Source organism: Neoarius graeffei, chromosome 14 (genome assembly GCF_027579695.1).
Source record: "Neoarius graeffei isolate fNeoGra1 chromosome 14, fNeoGra1.pri, whole genome shotgun sequence".
Taxonomy (NCBI): domain Eukaryota; kingdom Metazoa; phylum Chordata; class Actinopteri; order Siluriformes; family Ariidae; genus Neoarius; species Neoarius graeffei.
The window spans coordinates 8,522,713-8,542,003 of NC_083582.1; the positions used below are offsets into that span (position 1 = coordinate 8,522,713).

At 38.6% G+C, this 19,291-nt stretch overlaps 2 protein-coding genes across 2 annotated transcripts; both read left to right on the forward strand.

Annotated features, from left to right (window-relative positions):
- Nucleotides 1-2,528: 2,528 nt before the first annotated feature.
- LOC132897456 (homeobox protein HMX3-A-like) lies at nucleotides 2,529-6,481 on the forward strand. The gene is made up of 2 exons (XM_060938724.1): nucleotides 2,529-2,850; nucleotides 5,752-6,481. Exons 1-2 carry the CDS (start codon nucleotides 2,595-2,597, stop codon nucleotides 6,363-6,365), a joined length of 870 nt encoding a protein of 289 aa, XP_060794707.1. The 5' UTR covers nucleotides 2,529-2,594; the 3' UTR covers nucleotides 6,366-6,481.
- Nucleotides 6,482-9,655: 3,174 nt separating this feature from the next.
- On the forward strand, nucleotides 9,656-18,721 carry LOC132897457 (homeobox protein HMX2-like). Its single transcript, XM_060938725.1, has 2 exons — nucleotides 9,656-9,983; nucleotides 16,257-18,721. Exons 1-2 carry the CDS (start codon nucleotides 9,656-9,658, stop codon nucleotides 16,775-16,777), a joined length of 849 nt encoding a protein of 282 aa, XP_060794708.1. The 3' UTR covers nucleotides 16,778-18,721.
- The last annotated feature ends 570 nt before the right edge of the window (nucleotides 18,722-19,291 follow it).

The following is a 19,291-nucleotide window of genomic DNA, read 5'->3' on the forward strand; positions in this document are numbered from 1 at the left end:
AATTAATAATAATAATAATAATAATAATAATAATAAATACTATGTTTGAATTATAAATGCATCTATAATGTACTACATGATGTACATAATGCCTTCTAATGCCAGATACACGACTGTCATGATGCCCGTAGTAACACTTTCTTAAACATTTCAGGCTTCTGTTTTGTAACGTTATAATGCATCATCAATGCAGGGTTCATAGGAAGTCATATGAAAATATTGTAACACACTCTAACACAGATTCTGGTATTGTATCTGTACTGAAAGTTATAATGTAGAGCACAGGCCAATGTGTCCAAACATCAATATTGAGCTGATCTGTAGAGAATTTACGACCTGAAGGAGCTCATAAACCAGAGCTGTGGCGATGAAGGAGGCGATAGAAGTGCTTTTCCAATGGGCCGTGAAATGGGATTGGACTGTTGGTGAGTTCAAATATAATAATTCGTCAATAGCTGATCAATCTATGGCTGTGTATTTCAGTTATCAAGCTTATCAGTGGTGTGTGTGTGTGTGTGTGTGTGCCATGTTGTAGGTTTCTGAGCTAATTAAATTGATCATAAACTAATGAGTCAGTCAGATGGCACTAAAATTAAAATGGCCATTTATTTGTTGTTTGTTTGTTTGTTTGTTTGTTTGTTTGTTTGTTTGTTTGTTTGTTTATGAATATACATGTATGATGATTATTGTTGTTGTTGTGAATGACAATTGTGTTAATTACTGTAACTGTATTTGTTTACTCATTCATTTCTTACAATTGTATACATTATATATTTGTATATTATGTATTTATTACTTATTGATTATTTATTGTCATCTAAATGAAAATGGCTTTCAAAAATAATAAAGCTAGTAAATGTTCTGTTCATACACAATGTTTAAAATCTACAGTTTGGGGTTTCAAATATGTGGAAAGTCCAACATTAAAAACTCTAATCGCTTGAATACATCAATAAAATATGGGATATATTCTAAAATTCCGTCTCTGGAGCTTTTCTAGGCATCAATCTGACCACCAGGCGGCGCTACTGCGCATGCTCAGTGTCTCATACTGAACAGCCAAATGGCGAGAATGCAAAGTGTATTAAATCTATAAGCGTGTAAAATATAAATATTTAATCACACCTCGAGGAAGAAAATGTGCTTGTTGATTAATTAGGAAAATAGATTTAAAGAGCCAGTACACAGCTCAGTTCATTTCCTTTCATTAATTACAAAATGGAGCCTCATGTGATGCCATAAATAACCTGTTTTTCTTCCTGTGTGTAGTGGTTCAGTGTTGTTGTTTTTTTTATATTAAATTGCTAAAAGTTAAAGAAGAGCATTTGTGTCTGATTTGTCACAAGAATAAGAGACCAAAATAAATAAAGAAATAAATAAACAATAAACACGAAATTAAATTAAAATTAAATAAAGGTTTGTACAAGAGACTGTTTATTACTTTATTTTTCCTCAATTATAAAATGACTAAATGAACTTTTGTACAAAATGATTGTGTTTTAAAGCTCAAAGGATACAACAATTATATTATTTATTTGATCTGAGGGAAGTAATATTTAAACATACCACTGTCTTTAATAAAGACACAAAATAAACACTGCATTATTATTATTATTATTATTATTATTATTATTATTATTATTATTATTATTATTATTATCTCATTCATCATACTCGAATTCTCGCACAGTTGTTGTTTTTTTTTTTTTAATCTAAATGCAAAAATATAGATTTAAAAATAAATAATAATCACTCAGATCTCCAGACACAGACTCTCGCTTGGAAATATATATATGTGTGTGTGTGTGTGTGTGTGTGTGTGTGTGTGTGTGTGTGTGTGTGTGTGTGTGTGTGTGTGTGTGTGTGTGTGTGTGTGTATTTTTTTTATTAAATTAAAAAAAAATCCAAGTAAACTCCAAGTAAAGGTTTAGAAATTGACAGTGTGTTTTGGATACGAAGTGAGAGCTGGAGTGTGAGAAAGGTGCTATGAATCAAAGGAATTGCAGCTGATTGTTAATAATAAATTCATTTCCGTGTTAATGAGGGTGTTATAACATCAGTCAGTCACGTGATGTTTTGTAGCCCCAGTGTAGCATCATATCTGTTTAGGATGTAGTCTAATTAACTGCTGACTAATTTGTAGTACAAGACCAATAACACACACAAACACACACACATAGGGCGGAGCAACACACACACACACACACACACACACACACACACGTCTCTCCTCCTCCTCCTCCCTCTTCTCTCTTTCTCTCTCTCTCTCTCTCTCAGCCATGTTATTCCTCCTTAAATCCCATTTGCCATTGTGCTCAGAGCTCAGTGTCCGCATTTAACTTGGATGACATTTTGATTTCATCGTTATCCTCCAGACGTGTCCATTCTTCATCTATCTATCCATCTATCTATCCATCTATCTATCCATCTATCTATCTATCTATCTATCTATCTATCTATCTATCTAGCCAGTTTGATCTTCAGGTTCTTGGAGCGCGTGAGGGATCTTCTGCAAAGCTTCCTAAAAGCTTGTTCTCTGCATCTCGACCCGTTTCGGAGGAGATTGGACTGGGTGTGTTTTTTATGGTGATCCAATGGCCGAGACAACGCCGGAGACTCGCCCGTTTAAAGACTCTCCGTTCTCCATCAAAAACCTGCTCAACTGCGAGAGCAAGCCCACTCTGATCAAACCCAAAGCCATCATGAACTCCACCAAAGGACTCCTGGAGCACGGCTTGGCTCTGTCCCGGGTCGGAGACTTGAGTTTTCCGCGCTTTGATTTGCCCGTGCAGAGGTTTGGATTAGCGGCTCACTGGTGGTACCCTTACGGACACTTACCCAGGAGTGCAGGTCAGATCTCACACTCACTAACAACAGTACCATGAGTAACCTATAGACACTTACACAAATAACAGGGTACTAGACTCCACCACCTTTAGGGTGGTACCTTTAGCACCCTTATAGAAGTGCCACAGAAGTACCTTTTACCTGTGCCAGGCATGTGCTATACATTGAATTTATTTATTTATTTATTTATTTATTTATTTATAGCCTAATTCTTACACACGCTCAGAAAATAAACGGTACTACCTATAACCGGCCCTTTTTCTGCTCTCTATCTGGAATGGTACCCTCAATCATTCCTCTTTGGTACCTCTTCAGTACCCTTTTCTCATTGGATGTACCTGGACATCGGACATACATCGGGTACCTTACACTAAAGTGGTTCTCAAGGTCCAATTATTAAGGTACCTGAAAGCATTTTAAATACTAATCAGCGAGGTCCAGTTTAGTCCTGGTATTATTATTATTATTATTATTATTATTATTATTATTATTTATTTTCTTTCAGATAATATATTATTGTTTGGACTTTCTTGATGTACCTTTAGGTACCAGTCTGATACTGAAGTGGTACCATTTTACTTTAGGCATCTTTACATCTTTAAAAAAAAAAAAAATATATATATATATATATAATTTAAGGCACATAAGTGGATCTTAAGGAGTTCTGATGCATTAAAAGGTGCTCTGTGGACATGTCCTGGTGAAAAATGGATATTAAATCTATAAGGTGTGGAGAAGATAAAGGGAGTGCCTTAGTGACAAGGAAAAGTATAATGTAGTGTCATTATATAGGATAGTGGGAGTCGAAATATTCTATTCTATTCTATTCTATTCTACCAGACCACAAAAAGGGTACTAAACTGCACCTTGTCGTTGGGTTAGTGCCCTATTTATTCTATTGTACAACCTAAAGCCTATCTTTAACATCTACTGTATCATTTCACCTGGAAATACGGATATAGTACCTTAAAAAAATTAAGGGCTATATACCTAAAGGTGCATAAAGTTGTTGTTTTTTTTCCTTCCAAACCAGCGACAAGAAAATGGTACAATTTAGCACCCCCCCCCCCCCCCCCCCCCGCCCCAGAGCCGAATCTGAGGTACTGAATTCATCCTAATGTTGAATTATCCAGTCTAAGGTCTTCAGTGTCTATTTAGATCCATTATTTTAAATAATAATAATAATAATAATAATAATAATAATAATAATAATAATAAATAAATAAATAAATAAATAATAGATCAATTTAAAAACATAGACCACTAGTGTGGAAGTAAAAGACTTGGGAGTTTATTTTGGCGTGTACTGTATTAGACTAATTCCATTCACCCTGCAAAAACCACATGATAATAATAATAATAATAATAATAATAATAATAATAATAATAATAATTTGCATCATCTCTGGCTCATATCTCTATCCCGAGGTGTTACATGAGAGATTTTACACTTTTACACATTTATTTATTTATTTGTTTATTTATTTTGTTTCCGTGCGTTAAAAAGTCGCATTTTGAATGATTAATTAGTTGATTAATTATTAATTTAATTGCACGTAATAAATCATGCGCTAGTTATTGACAGGGTTGTCAGAGATGACCAGGTGAAGGCCGATTAAACGGTCATGACAACATGCAGTAGTTTATTAACACAAACTCAGGCCGCCGCAATTAACGGGTGATGTTTATTTATTTATTTATTTATTTAGATTTTCCTCCATAATTTGGGCCATTATACTTTGTAAAGCTGCTTCATGGGCACTTTTGGCTTTTGTGTGTAAATGATTTAACTGTAAGTTGTTTTACTGTGCTTTAGATCGTCCTAAATCGGTGACGGATTTTTTTTTTTTTTGCAATTATTTATATCAAGTGAAAGCAGACACATGAGCATCAATAATTAATGATATCTTTCTTTCTTTTTGAACACTGGCTTCTAACATTTTGAACAAACCCAGCACTTCTTTATCGAGCTTATTTATGATCACGAGAAACCAATTTATCTTTATCAAGTGGCTAAAATGAATTAAACACTGATTATATTTAAAACGTCTAATCTTATGTCTGATATCACTGAGTGTTGATTTAAAGTTTGGATTAAAACATGATTAATCTAATCTACCTGTGCTCAAGTTTACACTTAATATTTTTAATTAAATTCAACAGTAAAGCGGAAGAAATTAACCAAACCATTTTTGATGGCGACTGAATTAGTCTTAGAAGGGGGAAGGGGGAAAAAACTTTTTTTTTTTTAGATTTCTTTAGATAAATATTTAGGTGAAGATTTAAAAACATCCTGCTGAGAACATTTATTTTATTTTTATGGGCAGAGATTTAAAAAAAAAGCGTTTCCTGTCAGAGAATGAAGCATCATGAGAGTCTCAAGCGAGTTCAGGAAGAGAGAAATATCTTCTGATTTGTCTCCTAAACATGTGATGTTCTTTGAGGAACACGTCATGGAGCAGAACATTGCTAGAACAGATCCTGGTTTCTCCTGAAGGCCGCACTCTCAGAAATAAAGCTACAGCATCTAGTACCACAAACAGCATGTTTGGTCCCTTTAGTGTGAATGTGTCACCTTTTGTCTTTCCAGATGAATCAGAGCTACAGCAGGACCATCTGCACCTTCAGTTAAAAAAAGGTTCATGTGAGAATGAAGAATGCAGTTTGGTACCTGGAACAGTGTTACAGTGTTTGTGTAGTTCTGAGTGTGGGGTTTCACTAGATGAGCTTTAGAGGAATGATTCATGTTTCAAGAAGTTTTCTGGTGAAACTGTTTCCAAAAAAAAAGAATGCATTTCCGTGTGACAGAAGTGTGCAGCTTTATTAACGTGTGTGTGTGTGTGTGTGTGTGTGTGTGTGTGTGTGTGTGTGTGTGTGTGTGTGTGTGTGTGGTTACAGTGTCAGAGAGGCTGGCGGTTAGAGACTCATCCCCGGCGTCCGGTACAGACAGAGACTCACCGGAGCCGCGGCTCGCGTTAGAACCGGACGCCAAAGAGGACGAGGAGAGCAAAAGCGTGGATGAGATCCTGCTGGAGGAAAGCGACACGGACGAGCCGAAGCGCGGAGACGACGCACCGGAAGCGGCGAGCGCGGCGGCGGAGAGCTCGGACAAGCGGCCGCCGTGCCGGAAGAAGAAGACGCGCACGGTGTTCTCGCGCAGCCAGGTGTTCCAGCTCGAGTCCACCTTCGACGCGAAGCGGTACCTGAGCAGCGCCGAGCGCGCGTGCCTGGCCTCCAGCCTGCAGCTCACCGAGACTCAGGTGAAGATCTGGTTCCAAAACCGGCGCAATAAGTGGAAGCGGCAGCTGGCGGCGGAGCTCGAGGCGGCCAGTCTGAGTCACACGGCCGCGCGCCGCATGGTCCCGGTCCCGGTGCTCTACCGCGAGAGCTCAGCCAGCGACACCGCCAGCGCCGCGTCCAGCCACGCCACAGCCAGCCAGCCTCTCCTCACCTTCCCACATCCGGTCTATTATCCACATCCGGTGGTCGCCGCCGTACCGCTGCTCAGACCTGTATGAACTCCGCGTGCGCGCGCGCGCTCATCATCATCACCATCATCACCTTCATCACTCACTGCCTACATTTATGAACGATTTATAACGCGACACCGAAATGTCATCTAATGTTTCTAATGAAATCAAATAAAGAAAAGAGGAAAAACAAACAAACAATCTCTTATTATTATTATTATTATTATTATTATTATTATATTTGAGAGCTCTAGAGAGGGTGATAGATTTATTTCTAATTTTGTGTTTCTTTTCTTTTTTATCTTTATTCTTTTAAATTATATTATATACATGTTTTTCATTAGAATTCGCCGTGTGTGTGTGTGTGTAAGCTCTGTGCTGTGTGTAGACGCGTTTTTACACACACACACACACACACACACACACACACACACACACACACACACACACACACACACACACACACACACACTGCAGTCAGAGCTTCAGTGTGCGGACAATCACTGATTAACACACCTGTCTTACACCTTTATACAAATGACGTCATGAATTTTGCATTAAAGCCACCCAATTTGAGTTTTTTTTTAAGATTATTATTTTTTATTATTATTATTTTTTTGGGGGGGAGGGTCAGTGTATATATTTATATCTATCTATAAATATAGATATAAAAGGTGTTGTAAATAGACATAAATCATGCTGTTGAGAAATGCAATGTTGTGTATATGAAACAGATTTTGATATTGTATTGCTGTAATAAAAACTGGTTGATTGAAAGGGGTTTTTTTTTTCGCGTGTGAAATTATTGTCGAGAAATATTTTACGTCCATGAAGCAGAAATAATGAACAAGAGTCTGTTTACAAATAAATAAATAAACAAATACACAACACGAGCTCATCATGAACCGCAACATTATTATTATTATTATTATTATTATTATTATTATTATTATTGTAGTTGGACAACGCGCTCAATTTGTAGAAATGTGTAGAAAATGGCTCTCGACAAAACAATAAGCTCTTTATATTTAACACACTTTATATATACATAATGATTCATTTATTGTTTGTGTGTCTCGGTTATAAACGAGGGATAGAAGAACAAAAATAAATAAATAATAAATCATAAATAGTTAATAAAGTCATTTTAAAAAATAGCCACATGTGAAAAAAAATCAATAAATAATTAATAAATAATTTGTTCTGTCAAATAATATGTAGGAACAATAATAATAATATTAATAATAATAATAAAGCAATAAAAGTAGCACGCAGTTTTGTTATTATTGTAATTGTGTATATTATATTGATAAACCAATAATTTAGTAAATATTGCCCATAAACATTTATAATAATTGTGGGTGGGCGTGGTCTGAATATTCATATTTCACAGGCGTTATGATCACTGTGTTTGAAAACAGGAAGTTAATTTTCTTGTATTTGTGTTAGGATAGTATTATATACTCACAAGTCCAACAACATGAAACAACAACAACGTTTGTGTATGGTTATTTTTTAATATGTGTTATAGATAGATTGATATAAAGTATAAAAATCATCACACCAGCAGTAAAGTTCGGGTTCAAACCCCTGTAATAAAGAATTTTTTCCCCTCACTTGATGAAATACTGTTAACATTTTAATCATAGACTTTCAGCGAAAACAGAAACACGAATGTGACCCAAACATTTAGAAATTTTTTTCATCTATAATGGTGACTTTTTTTAACACAGTAACTGAAGTATAAAGTCCTCAGAATTTTTTAAATGGGTGTGTAATGTGTGTTTGACTGAAAACTGGAGTTCTGAGATATTGAGATCACACACACACACACACACACACACACACACACACACACACACACACACACACACACACACACACACACACACAGCTGCTCCAGAGATATTGATTTCTGCTCTCACTGAACCTGTTTATTCATTAATCACAGACTAAAATCAGAAAAATATTCACAACTTTACAAACTAACAGAGGTGTGTGCGTTTCAATAAACACTCCTCCTGTCCTTTTAGTGATGCTCTACTTATCAAAAAGTAAACACAGTGAATGAATAAAGGTGTCAGAAAGGTTGAGTGTGTCAGTGATCAGTAAGAGCACTGAACTCAAGTCCTGCTGGTTGGGTGAAGAGCTGAAGCTGAATCACATGCATCGTGTGGTGGATTCTGTCGGGGGGGGAGTTCTACAGGAAACTGCAGCACTAAGTAATTAATATAATTTTAAAAAAACTAGCTGGAAAGAAGAAACTTCCCTGCTGATAAATACAGCAGTGAGCTTGAGTGCGTTATTTATTTATTTATTTAAATAATAATCATCATCATCATCATCTCCCACATTCTTCATTCTTATTGTTACAAGAATTCACTTTCAATCCTTCATTTATTTCAAATTCATGAGATCAGTTGTGTTTAAGTTGTTTGTTTGTTTTTAAAAAATGCTTTATACCTGTAGGTATCCAATGAATTTGGAGTGCTCTCTCTCTCTCTCTCTCTCACACACACACACACACACACACACACACACACACACACACACACACACGCAGTGTAATAATAATAATAATAATAATAATAATAATAATAATAATAATAATAATAATAATAATAATAACAGCAATAATTATAATGATGATGATGATGATGTCCTAAAAAAACTGGGGGCGGTTTATTTTTATTTTTTCGTGAAGCAGATTTGTCTTTCAGGGCTGAATAATAATAATAATAATAATAATAATAATAATAATAATAATAATAATAATAATAAAGGTAACTTTAATCGTGAGTTACCTTGGACGTGTGTGTGTGTGTGTGTGTGTGTACTGAAATCCAAACACACTCTTTTCTCTGTGCAGGTGATGGTGTTTTATATGACCTTCACATCGACATATACTGTATGACTAAATCAGAAGACAGATGTTGCAGCTCGGCTGGAGGAGATGTGTTCTCATGTTGGGTGAAATCCTCCCTCGGCTTGAGTTTAAAGCCCGTTGATTGGCTCGCGCTCGGAGGCTTTCCACGTCGCGCATTGCTTTGCATTGCATTTATCTCCCTACCTGCATGCATGCATGCAAAAAAAAAAAAGAAAGAAAGAATGAAAGAATGAAAGAAAATCAAAGCATCGCACACACTCCTGAGTCGGAGTGAAGAGAAGGAGAGAAAGCGCGCGTGCACGAGGACGGGAATCTATTCGGAGTCATTTTTATTATTATTATTATTATTATATTATTATTATTATTATTATTATTATTAATGCATATCATTTATCGTCATGAAATGAAAACGAGCGCGTGGTGAGTGAGCGATGCGGCTGAAGTGGTGGTGATGATGGTGATGATGATGATTATTATTATTATGATGATGATGAAGATGATGATGATGAATCAGTCTCCAGCCCCGAGCTTCACCATCCGCTCCATCCTGGGCACCGCGGCGGAGAGCGCGAGGCAGGACGGCGGAAGCGGAGGTGCAGGTGGAGGTGGATCGCGTGCAGGAGCAACAGGAGCAGCAGGAGCGTCGGTGTCGGTGGCGCAGAGGAGGCGCGCGCTCTCGGTGTCCTCGGACGGCTGCAGCGCTGAAGAGGAGGAGTGTACCACCGGTACCGAGTGTTTCTGCAAACTCCAACACACACTCTGCTCCAAAACCCGCCCGAGTGAGTGCATCTGACATTTATTATATTTATTTTCATATTTGAAGCAAAAAAAAAATAAAATTCAACACACACTCACACACACTTTTCTAACTCAGTTCCTTTCATCATTAGAGTTCACACACTCACAACAATTTGGGTGAAATGTCCAATATTCTCTGGAATACTGACCTAAATTACTGATTTTGTTTTTCCCCTCCAGCTCCACAAGTTCTAAAACCTGATATCAGATCAAATCCAACAAAATTTCCATAAAAGATCTTACAGTCTTACACCCCCCCCCCCATTTTTTTCCTACAAAGTTTATTATAGATTTCTATTTTATGACTTCTACATTAAGTCCAAACATTTCAGAAAAAAAAAAACATTTTAGAGTTCCAAAAAATGTTGGTTCTTTTTTTTTCCAGTACAAAATTAAATGTTACAGGAACAAAAAACAAACAATTTTTTTTTGTTTATATCTGAGCAGCATATTCCATCCATAATAGAGCACTTTTCAGATGAAAAAAGAAAACATAATGAAAGCTACTGGGTTTTGGTGCCAAATGAAGAAGCGAGTGTGACAGTGTCCAGAAGAACTGGTTCTGGAAGATGTTCAATAAAACCACAGCTCCCATATAAAATCACTGGACCTGAGACTTTTTTTTTTTTAAAGCAAAGGGTCGTCTCACACCAAATATTGACTTTGTTATATTCGTTTATTATGGTTTATTGCTTAGAGTATTTTTTTAATGTCGAAACATTTCATTTCAGTATTTTTAAGCCTTTTTGGTCGACAGCATTTTTTTTTTTACATCCGCTTCAGACTTTTGCACAGAACTGTAGATCTTAAAAGAGTTCATGATCAATATCACACATTTTCATTTGTGAGACAGAAATTAATTTCTTTTGATTTAGTTTCTAAATCTCCACATTTCCCCTCAAATGTGTAAGAAAATCCAGCTGTTAAAATATTACAATAACATTTGAACTCCAGTATTTACTGAAGACAATTATTTTATTCCTTACTGATAGCCTTTATGTGGTGGCACGGTGGTGTAGTGGTTATCACGGTCGCCTCACAGCAAGAAGGTTCTGGGTTCAAGCCCAGTGGCTGACGGGGGCCTTTCTGTGTGGAGTTTGCATGTTCTCTGCGTGGGTTTCCTCCGGGTGCTCTGGTTTCATCCACAGGTTAGGATCATTGGTGGCTCTAAATTGACCGTAGGTGTGAATGTGAGTGTGAATAGTTGTGTGTCTCTGTGTATCAGTCCTGCGATAACCTGGCGACTTGTCCAGGGTGTACCCTGCCTCTCACCCATACCCAGCTGGGATAGGCTCCAGCTCGCCTGCGAACCTGCACAGGAAAAGCGGTTACGGATAATGGATGGATGGATGGATGATAGACTTTGTAGATTTGGATTAAACCAGTTCCTGTGATTTCCATGACTGTAACTTTAACTAAATCAAACGATCACTGACCCCCTGTTCAGCTGTTCTTGCCTTCAGGGTTCCCTGGACTCCACTTTGAGAACCCAATGCAGTATGGAAGAGGAATTTTCAACACCGAATCCTAATCCGAAAACCTCAGAAAGCACAATTAAATAGTTTCGGTTTTAGGGAAAAAAAATGTATTAAAAAAATAAAATGTTGTCAGGACTGATGTTGGTGGGAGAGTTTTTACTGTTCATTCACCAAGCACACACACACACACACACACACACACACACACACACACACACACACACACACACACACACACACACAATTATCCTATAGAATTGTGCACAGAATTTTAATTGTCTGTTTTTGTTTATTTCGTGATCCTTTTCTTTGTTCATCAGTAACATGATTCTGGTGATCAGGATAAAGTTTGCTCTCAGTAATAAAGCAACCAATCTGCTCTTTTTCATTTCATTCTGCCTAGTGTGATGTCATCAAGCGTACATGTTTTTACCTGAGAAGGTACATGAGGTAGTTTTAGAATAAAGCTTCAAATTTTCAGTCCAGTGAAGTCACTTTATTCAATACACATTCAACTCTGAAAGAACTTTTTGCTCCCTTTATTTCTGGCTCATTGACAAGGGTGTGGTTCATTTCCTAATTAAAAGCTCAATTACTGACAAAGCAAAACAATATAAACAGTATAAATGTGAATCTAACTGCAATGTAGTGTTGAAGTGTTGATATGAAATGTTCGTTTTTTTCTGGAGTACCTGCTTGGTGTGTGTCTGTGAGTGAAAAGATAATCAGAGAAATGAACGTGACAGTGCACAGGTACAGTTCGCTTTTATTCAAAAAAATAAATGTGTTTTGGTTTTTTTTGTCGCTGCCATGATGAACTGAGGAATCTTTTCCTGTCGTAAATGTTCACATTATATTACAGCTTGTCCACGTAAATAAAAACTGAACTGAAATGTTGTTTATGAAACTAAATCTTGTCAGTCGAAAGATTAGCAGGTTGGTTCAATATTCAATAGTTAAATCCTATACTACGTATTTTGAAAAATGTTTCTCAAAGGCAAACTGATTTTCTCTAAAACAACCTCTTTTAGAGAAGAGAATCGTTCTCTAACCTGCAACACACGACATGCAGAACATTTTAACCTTGAAAAGTATTGAAACCTACTTGCAATTTAATACGACGTCTTGTTTCCGCTCCCACTCAAGTCTTCGAGTCGCCATTTTGACCAGTAATGATCACATTGATCCTAATTTTATGATTAAAACCATTGTACTGTTCTAAAATACAGGCGATTAAACAGAACTGTAACAGTAATATTGATTGCTGGTGTAACATTTGAGTATCGACGTCCTGTTGATCGAATATCCAAAGTAAACTGGGGACCAAAATGGACAGGAAGAAAGAAAGAAAAAAAAACTGGGGTCCAGAGTGGGGGAATGGGGTGGGGGAGGGGAGGGTTGGGTTGGGGCACTAACCTATTACACTGTCAGAAAAAAAGGGCACTAAAAACTGTAGCGTTCCTCGTCATCCTTATCTTTCGTGCCTTTAATATATCAGTTAGACTTACTTTGTAAAATAACTCGACATTCACACTACGAGGACACAAGTAGCTTGTAGTTTGTCTCTCATGGGCATGCTATGTTTGTTGCATGTGGGTGTGGCCTATCGATTATTTTTTTAGTTCTCAGGGCTTTCCCCAGAAAAAATTATTTGACTGATGCGGAGCTCAGCCCGGAAGGGCTAGCCAGGCCCAGAAGGCCACAAAGGGGTCCATAGACCTGGCTGCTAGAGGGGTCTGGGAAAATTTTGAATTTAGAGACTTCAAATGGTGCGTTCTGGCTGATTTAAGGCACATTATTAAATTTGCTGTTTTTTTTTTTACTTTGTCAGATATCTCATCTCATCTCATTATCTCTAGCCGCTTTATCCTTCTACAGGGTCGCAGGCAAGCTGGAGCCTATCCCAGCTGACTACGGGCAAAAGGCGGGGTACACCCTGGACAAGTCGCCAGGTCATCACAGGGCTGACACATAGACAACCATTCACACTCACGGTCAATTTAGAGTCACCAGTTAACCTACACTCTAAAAAATAAAGGTGCTTCAGTGGTTCTTCAAATCTCTGGATGGTTCCATGGAGAGTCAAAACTCTGTGATGAACCATTACATTATGCGAAAGGTTCTTCACATTGGAAATGGTTCTTCAGAGCCTGGCATTCTCTTACCATTTGCTGGTCAATGCACATAGGCTATGTTTACACAAATCTGTCTTCACTGCTCAAACAAATGGTTTAAATGGTTCTTTAAAGAACTGTTGCATGAACAGTTCTTTGAAGCCCTGAAAAAGGTTCTTCTATGGCATCACCCTGAAGAACCAGTACTGGCCCCATTATTTTTTAGAGTGTAACCTGCATGTCTTTGGACTGTGGGGGAAACCGGAGCACCCGGAGGAAACCCACGCAGACATGGGGAGAACATGCAAACTCCACACAGAAAGGCCCTCGCCGGCCCCGGGGCTCAAACCCAGGACCTTCTTGCTGTGAGGCGACAGCGCTAACCACTACACCACCGTGCCGCCCTACTTTGTCAGATATGCAAGAGCAAAATTTAAAGGGCAAAATTAGATTTGAAATGAAAACACTGGAAACACTCAGTTTAGAGAAATATTACATTTTATTGCACAAAAAAATTGCGAACAATATAGCAGCTGAAATTAGAATATCAGCAATACGGCTGTCAACTACAAACCCGCAACCCAACAGGCAAAAGTCACACACAAAAGCCTGCAGTATCATGCCAGGAACAGAATCGAGGTCAACTCATACAACAGCGCCATCTAGCGAAGAGCGCCGAGAACTTGGTTAACTGTGAATGGCGGTTAGTGCATGCAGCGAAACCCTTTATTTTCACTTGTGGGTCGAGTACCAGGATAGTCTAGACCTATATATTACAATATCTTCCTATTTCTATAGTTACTACTCATTTTCAAGGGGGATAGGAGATATTTAGGTGCGGAAAGTACTCTGCATTGTTCAGTGTATGGTACTGGGTTTGTTTGGGGTTTTTTTGGTGTGCAAGTGACACACAGTGCAGCATAGCACTGGGTATCTACGCTTTGGGGAAAGCCCTGGTTCTGGCAAGAAATGGTACAGTAGTAGCTATACATAGCTTCTAAAGCTGACTAGTTAAAGACAAATTAATTTAGTTTGATTGATTTACATCCTCAACATCATGTTAGATTCGCAAAACAAGCTGACTGTACTAGCTATGTACACTCACCAGTCGCACTAATGATCTCTGCTAGCAATGACTAAAGATCGTATATGACAGGATAAGATGAAGCTATGGTTATTATTATTACGGTACGGTTATTACCACGAGTTGGCCTTGTGGTTAGCATGCCCACCTTTTGACCGGGAGATCGTGAGTTCTATGACCTATGTTAAATGTTCATATGGACAGTTGAAAGTCGCACTTGGAAGAAACTCTGGACACTTACAGTAATGCTTTTACGGCTGAGGACTACAGTTGACTTGCTAACTTTAGGACTGCAGTTGTCATGAACAGTTTTGCACTCAAATTTCCATCAGTGAAGAGTTTATAACATCAACGAAACTGACTTCATGTTAAAACTGTTAAAAATGTTATAATCACATTGTCTGTTATCACCCAAATGAGGATGGGTTCCCTTTTGAGTCTGGTTCCTCTCGAGGTTTCTTCCTCAAGTCGTCTGAGGGAGTTTTTCCTTGCCACCGTCGCCACAGGCTTGCTCATTGGGGATAGATTAGGGATTAGCTCATTAGATTAGCTCATGTTTAAAGTCATTTAAATTCTGTAAAGCTGCTTTGCGACAATGTCTGTTGTTAAAAGCGCTATAAAAATAAACTTGACTTGACTTCTACTTGCGGTCAAGTCATACCAAAGACAATCATAAAAATATGGGACCTACTGCCATCTGGTGAGGCACTGCAATGTGAGTAAGGAGTCAAAATTTCATGGTTACTAGAGAACCAGCCCCCCACTGTAACCCTAGCTATGTAACAAGCGAAAGGCTGAGGGCGACAGAAACGGAGATCGGTGTCGCCCCAATGCGCTTTGTGGCATGGGAAGGACTTTGACAGTTGTTATTCCATTTTGCAAGGGAACTGAAGCTAGTCAGACAACTCATGCCAGAGAATCTCATCTCATCTCATTATCTCTAGCCGCTTTATCCTTCTACAGGGTCGCAGGCAAGCTGGAGCCCATCCCAGCTGACTACGGGTGAAAGGCGGGGTACACCCTGGACAAGTCGCCAGGTCATCACAGGGCTGACACATAGACACAGACAACCATTCACACTCACATTCACACCTACGGTCAATTTAGAGTCACCAGTTAACCTAACCTGCATGTCTTTGGACTGTGGGGGAAACCGGAGCACCCGGAGGAAACCCACGTGGACACGGGGAGAACATGCAAACTCCACACAGAAAGGCCCTCGCCGGCCCCGGGGCTCGAACCCAGGACCTTCTTGCTGTGAGGCGACAGCGCTAACCACTACACCACCGTGCCGCCCTGCCAGAGAATCGATCCGAGGAATCATTCAAGACAACCATTTGGATTTGTTGCTTTACAGCATCATATCTAATTTGCATAGAATCGAGAAGAATGCACGTTGCTTTGTCGCTTGCTGTTGGGTCAGAGATGAAATGTACCTCATGGTAAAAGATCCACTCTAAAGGTAGAGTACAGGGGGCTGAAATTTCTCCTAGCGCCCCCGGTGTTGTATATGCACTATATTTATCTATAAATATTATCAGTCTAACTTTGCTTTTATTTCCACATCATGTCTCCTAGATGTGACAGTCAACAAAGCCTCGTCGGAAGAGAAAGAGCACAAGCTGCACAACTGCACCAAGAATAATACAGACGACCAAAGACCACCTAGTCCATGCGGTGAGAAGCGCACTGAGGGCGCCGGTGATGATAAATCCAACAGTGGAGACACAGCGAAGAAGAAGACACGCACGGTGTTCTCGCGGAGCCAGGTGTTCCAGCTGGAGTCAGCATTCGATGCTAAGCGGTACCTGAGCAGTGCTGAGCGGGCGTGTCTGGCCTCCAGCCTGCACCTGAGCGAGACGCAGGTCAAGACCTGGTTCCAGAACCGGAGGAACAAGTGGAAACGGCAGCTGGCCGCAGAGCTCGAGGCTGCACACGTGGCTCACGCGGCCCCCTCAGCGGCTCGGACTCTGGTTGGGATGCCGCTGGCTGGATTCGGTGTTCCCATGCCAAGATCTACGGCTTTTCCGATGTATTATCCCGGAAGTAATGTTCCAGCATTTCCTCTGTACAGTCTTTACAGTAACATTGACTGCTGAGGTGGAAGTTTGAGGGATGCTGCGGTGAAGAGGTTGTGTCTGCAGACAGAGACCAGTGGGCGTGTCTTTGAGTGGGTTTGATGGGCATGGCTTGGAGTGTGACATTTAGTGAGACACATGAGTATGTTTAAATGGGAGACAAATGGGCGTGTCTGTGTTATGTGGGACAGATGGGAGTGTCTTCGAATCGCACAAAGCGGGCATGTCTTTACACCCATGTATGGATTCATAGGTCTCTCAGGTCATGAGGTTAGCTCATGTTAGCAAGTTGGCTAATAAAATCACTGAAAATATATCTATATACACTCACTAGCCACTTTAATAGGAACTTGTTCTTGATTCTAATATTCCTGTTCTTGGCTGCAGGAGTGGAACCCAATGTGGTCTTCTGTTTTCTGTTGCATGCTGAGATGTTTTTCTGCTCACCACAGTTGTAAAGAGTGATTACTATATCCTTCCTGGCAAAAAAGAAATCTCAAACCAATCTGCGTTTTCCTCTGACCTCTCAAGGTGTTTGTTTCCACCCACAGAACTGTCTCAATGTATTTTGTTTCTCGCACCATTCTGTCTGTATAAACTCTAGAGACGGTCGTGTGTGAAAACCCCAGGAGATCAACTGTTTTTGAAATACTCAAGCCTCATACTCATCTGGCTCGAACCAACACCCATGAAAGAAAGTCACACTTTCTTTGAGATCATGATTTTTCCCATTCTGATGTTTGAACATTGTGAACATTAATTAGCTGAAGCTCTTGATTTGTATCTGCATGATTTGATTTCGTGCTGCTGTCAAGGGATCGGCTGATTAGATCACTGCATAAAACACCAGATGGATGCGTGTACTTAATAAAGTGACCGGCGAGAGCATAGGCGTGGCAATGAATACTTGAAGACTTCAGTATGGACCCAATATGGACACGTCTACAGGCTCACCTATGGTCAGACTCAGAGCTGCCCTCAATTCCATATATGAGCTCAAAGACACACCCACATTCCCATCTATGGTATTAAACATCCACCCACTCCGAACTCTCATTTTTCATCTCTGGACTCAATGACACGCCTTCTCTCGTCTAAGATCTGCAGACAGACCTTACTGGTCATGATGAACGATGCAAAAATACATCTCGAATATAACTCGCAACTCTACTGATAAAAATCAGACCACCTTGTTATAACTATGTTCTAAATAATGACTCATTTCTGTTTCTGTATTCAATTTTTAAAAATATTTTAGAGACGTCTCACACCACACCCCATTTACACCACTCCATGGAAACAGAAGTATCAATCAGATGAGGGTGATGTCGTTGGAGTTTGTTTGATTTTGTAAAAATGGGAGTTCAATTATATCAATAAAATCAGTAATATGTGTGGGGCGATGAGAGGGAGAGAGCGTAATCTACAGATAGCTAGTCTGTTTTAGTTTAGCTTAGCTTAATAACATGTTAGCGAATGTTAGCATAGTTAGACTGAAAGTTCAAGTCAACCAATATTACTAAGCTTATACACTTTATATATATTGTGTTTGGGTGCCAGCTAGGATCACAAATAAATGACATATTCACAAAAAAAAAGGTGGAAATGAAACGTGACATCAGTACAGCGTTCTCTTAACTCCAGTACGTTTTAGCAAAGCTCCTTAGCTCACTGAACAATGAAATTTGTATAACGCTAAACATGTCGTTTCACTCGCATAAATGCATTTCATCTCCTTGTTTTCTCTACACAAACTCAGCTGTCTCGACTCGCACACATATAACACACAAACACACGTAGTGCACTCAAGACGCTTCCTTCTGTTTCATTGTTCAGTGCTTCAAAGTATTTCAATATGCTGAGCTTTTCGATTAGCGTGTTCGACATTAGCACTGAACCTTCCAGATTATACAGTAGCTGATAAGATGATGTGATTTGAGACACAGTTCATCATCATTATATACAGTAATAGGCTATATTTTATTTTTTAAGCATGTCACTTCCTTATATTCTCACTTTTATTATTTTTTTTCCCTGATATATACCAAGCAAAATACAGCTTTAAATGCTCATTTGTATTTGCTACATTAGTAATCTGTAAATAAATCTACTTTAAGAAGTCTCAGGACTGTGAGTGTGTTATTCTTTCTTACCAACAACAGTGAAATAAAGTGCCTACAAAGTCAACATTTGATATATGTGTGCAATCATTGCATATAACATATTTAATTTATTTGCTTGCTTGTTTGTTTACTTACTTATATATTTTATTGTACATTTTTTAATTGCAGTTTATTTTATTTTCTAATATATAAGTATCAATTAAATTATAATTATACATTGAGACTATTATTTGTAATGTAATTTTGAATTTATTATTTTATTTTATCTATGTCAGAGATGGCATACATTATTATTATTATTATTATTATTATTATTATTATTATTATACCATAATTCTAATTCTATATAATAAGATTCTATTTCCCATTCTATCTCTGGCCGTTTGTATCTGTCGCGGCGTGAGACCTGACG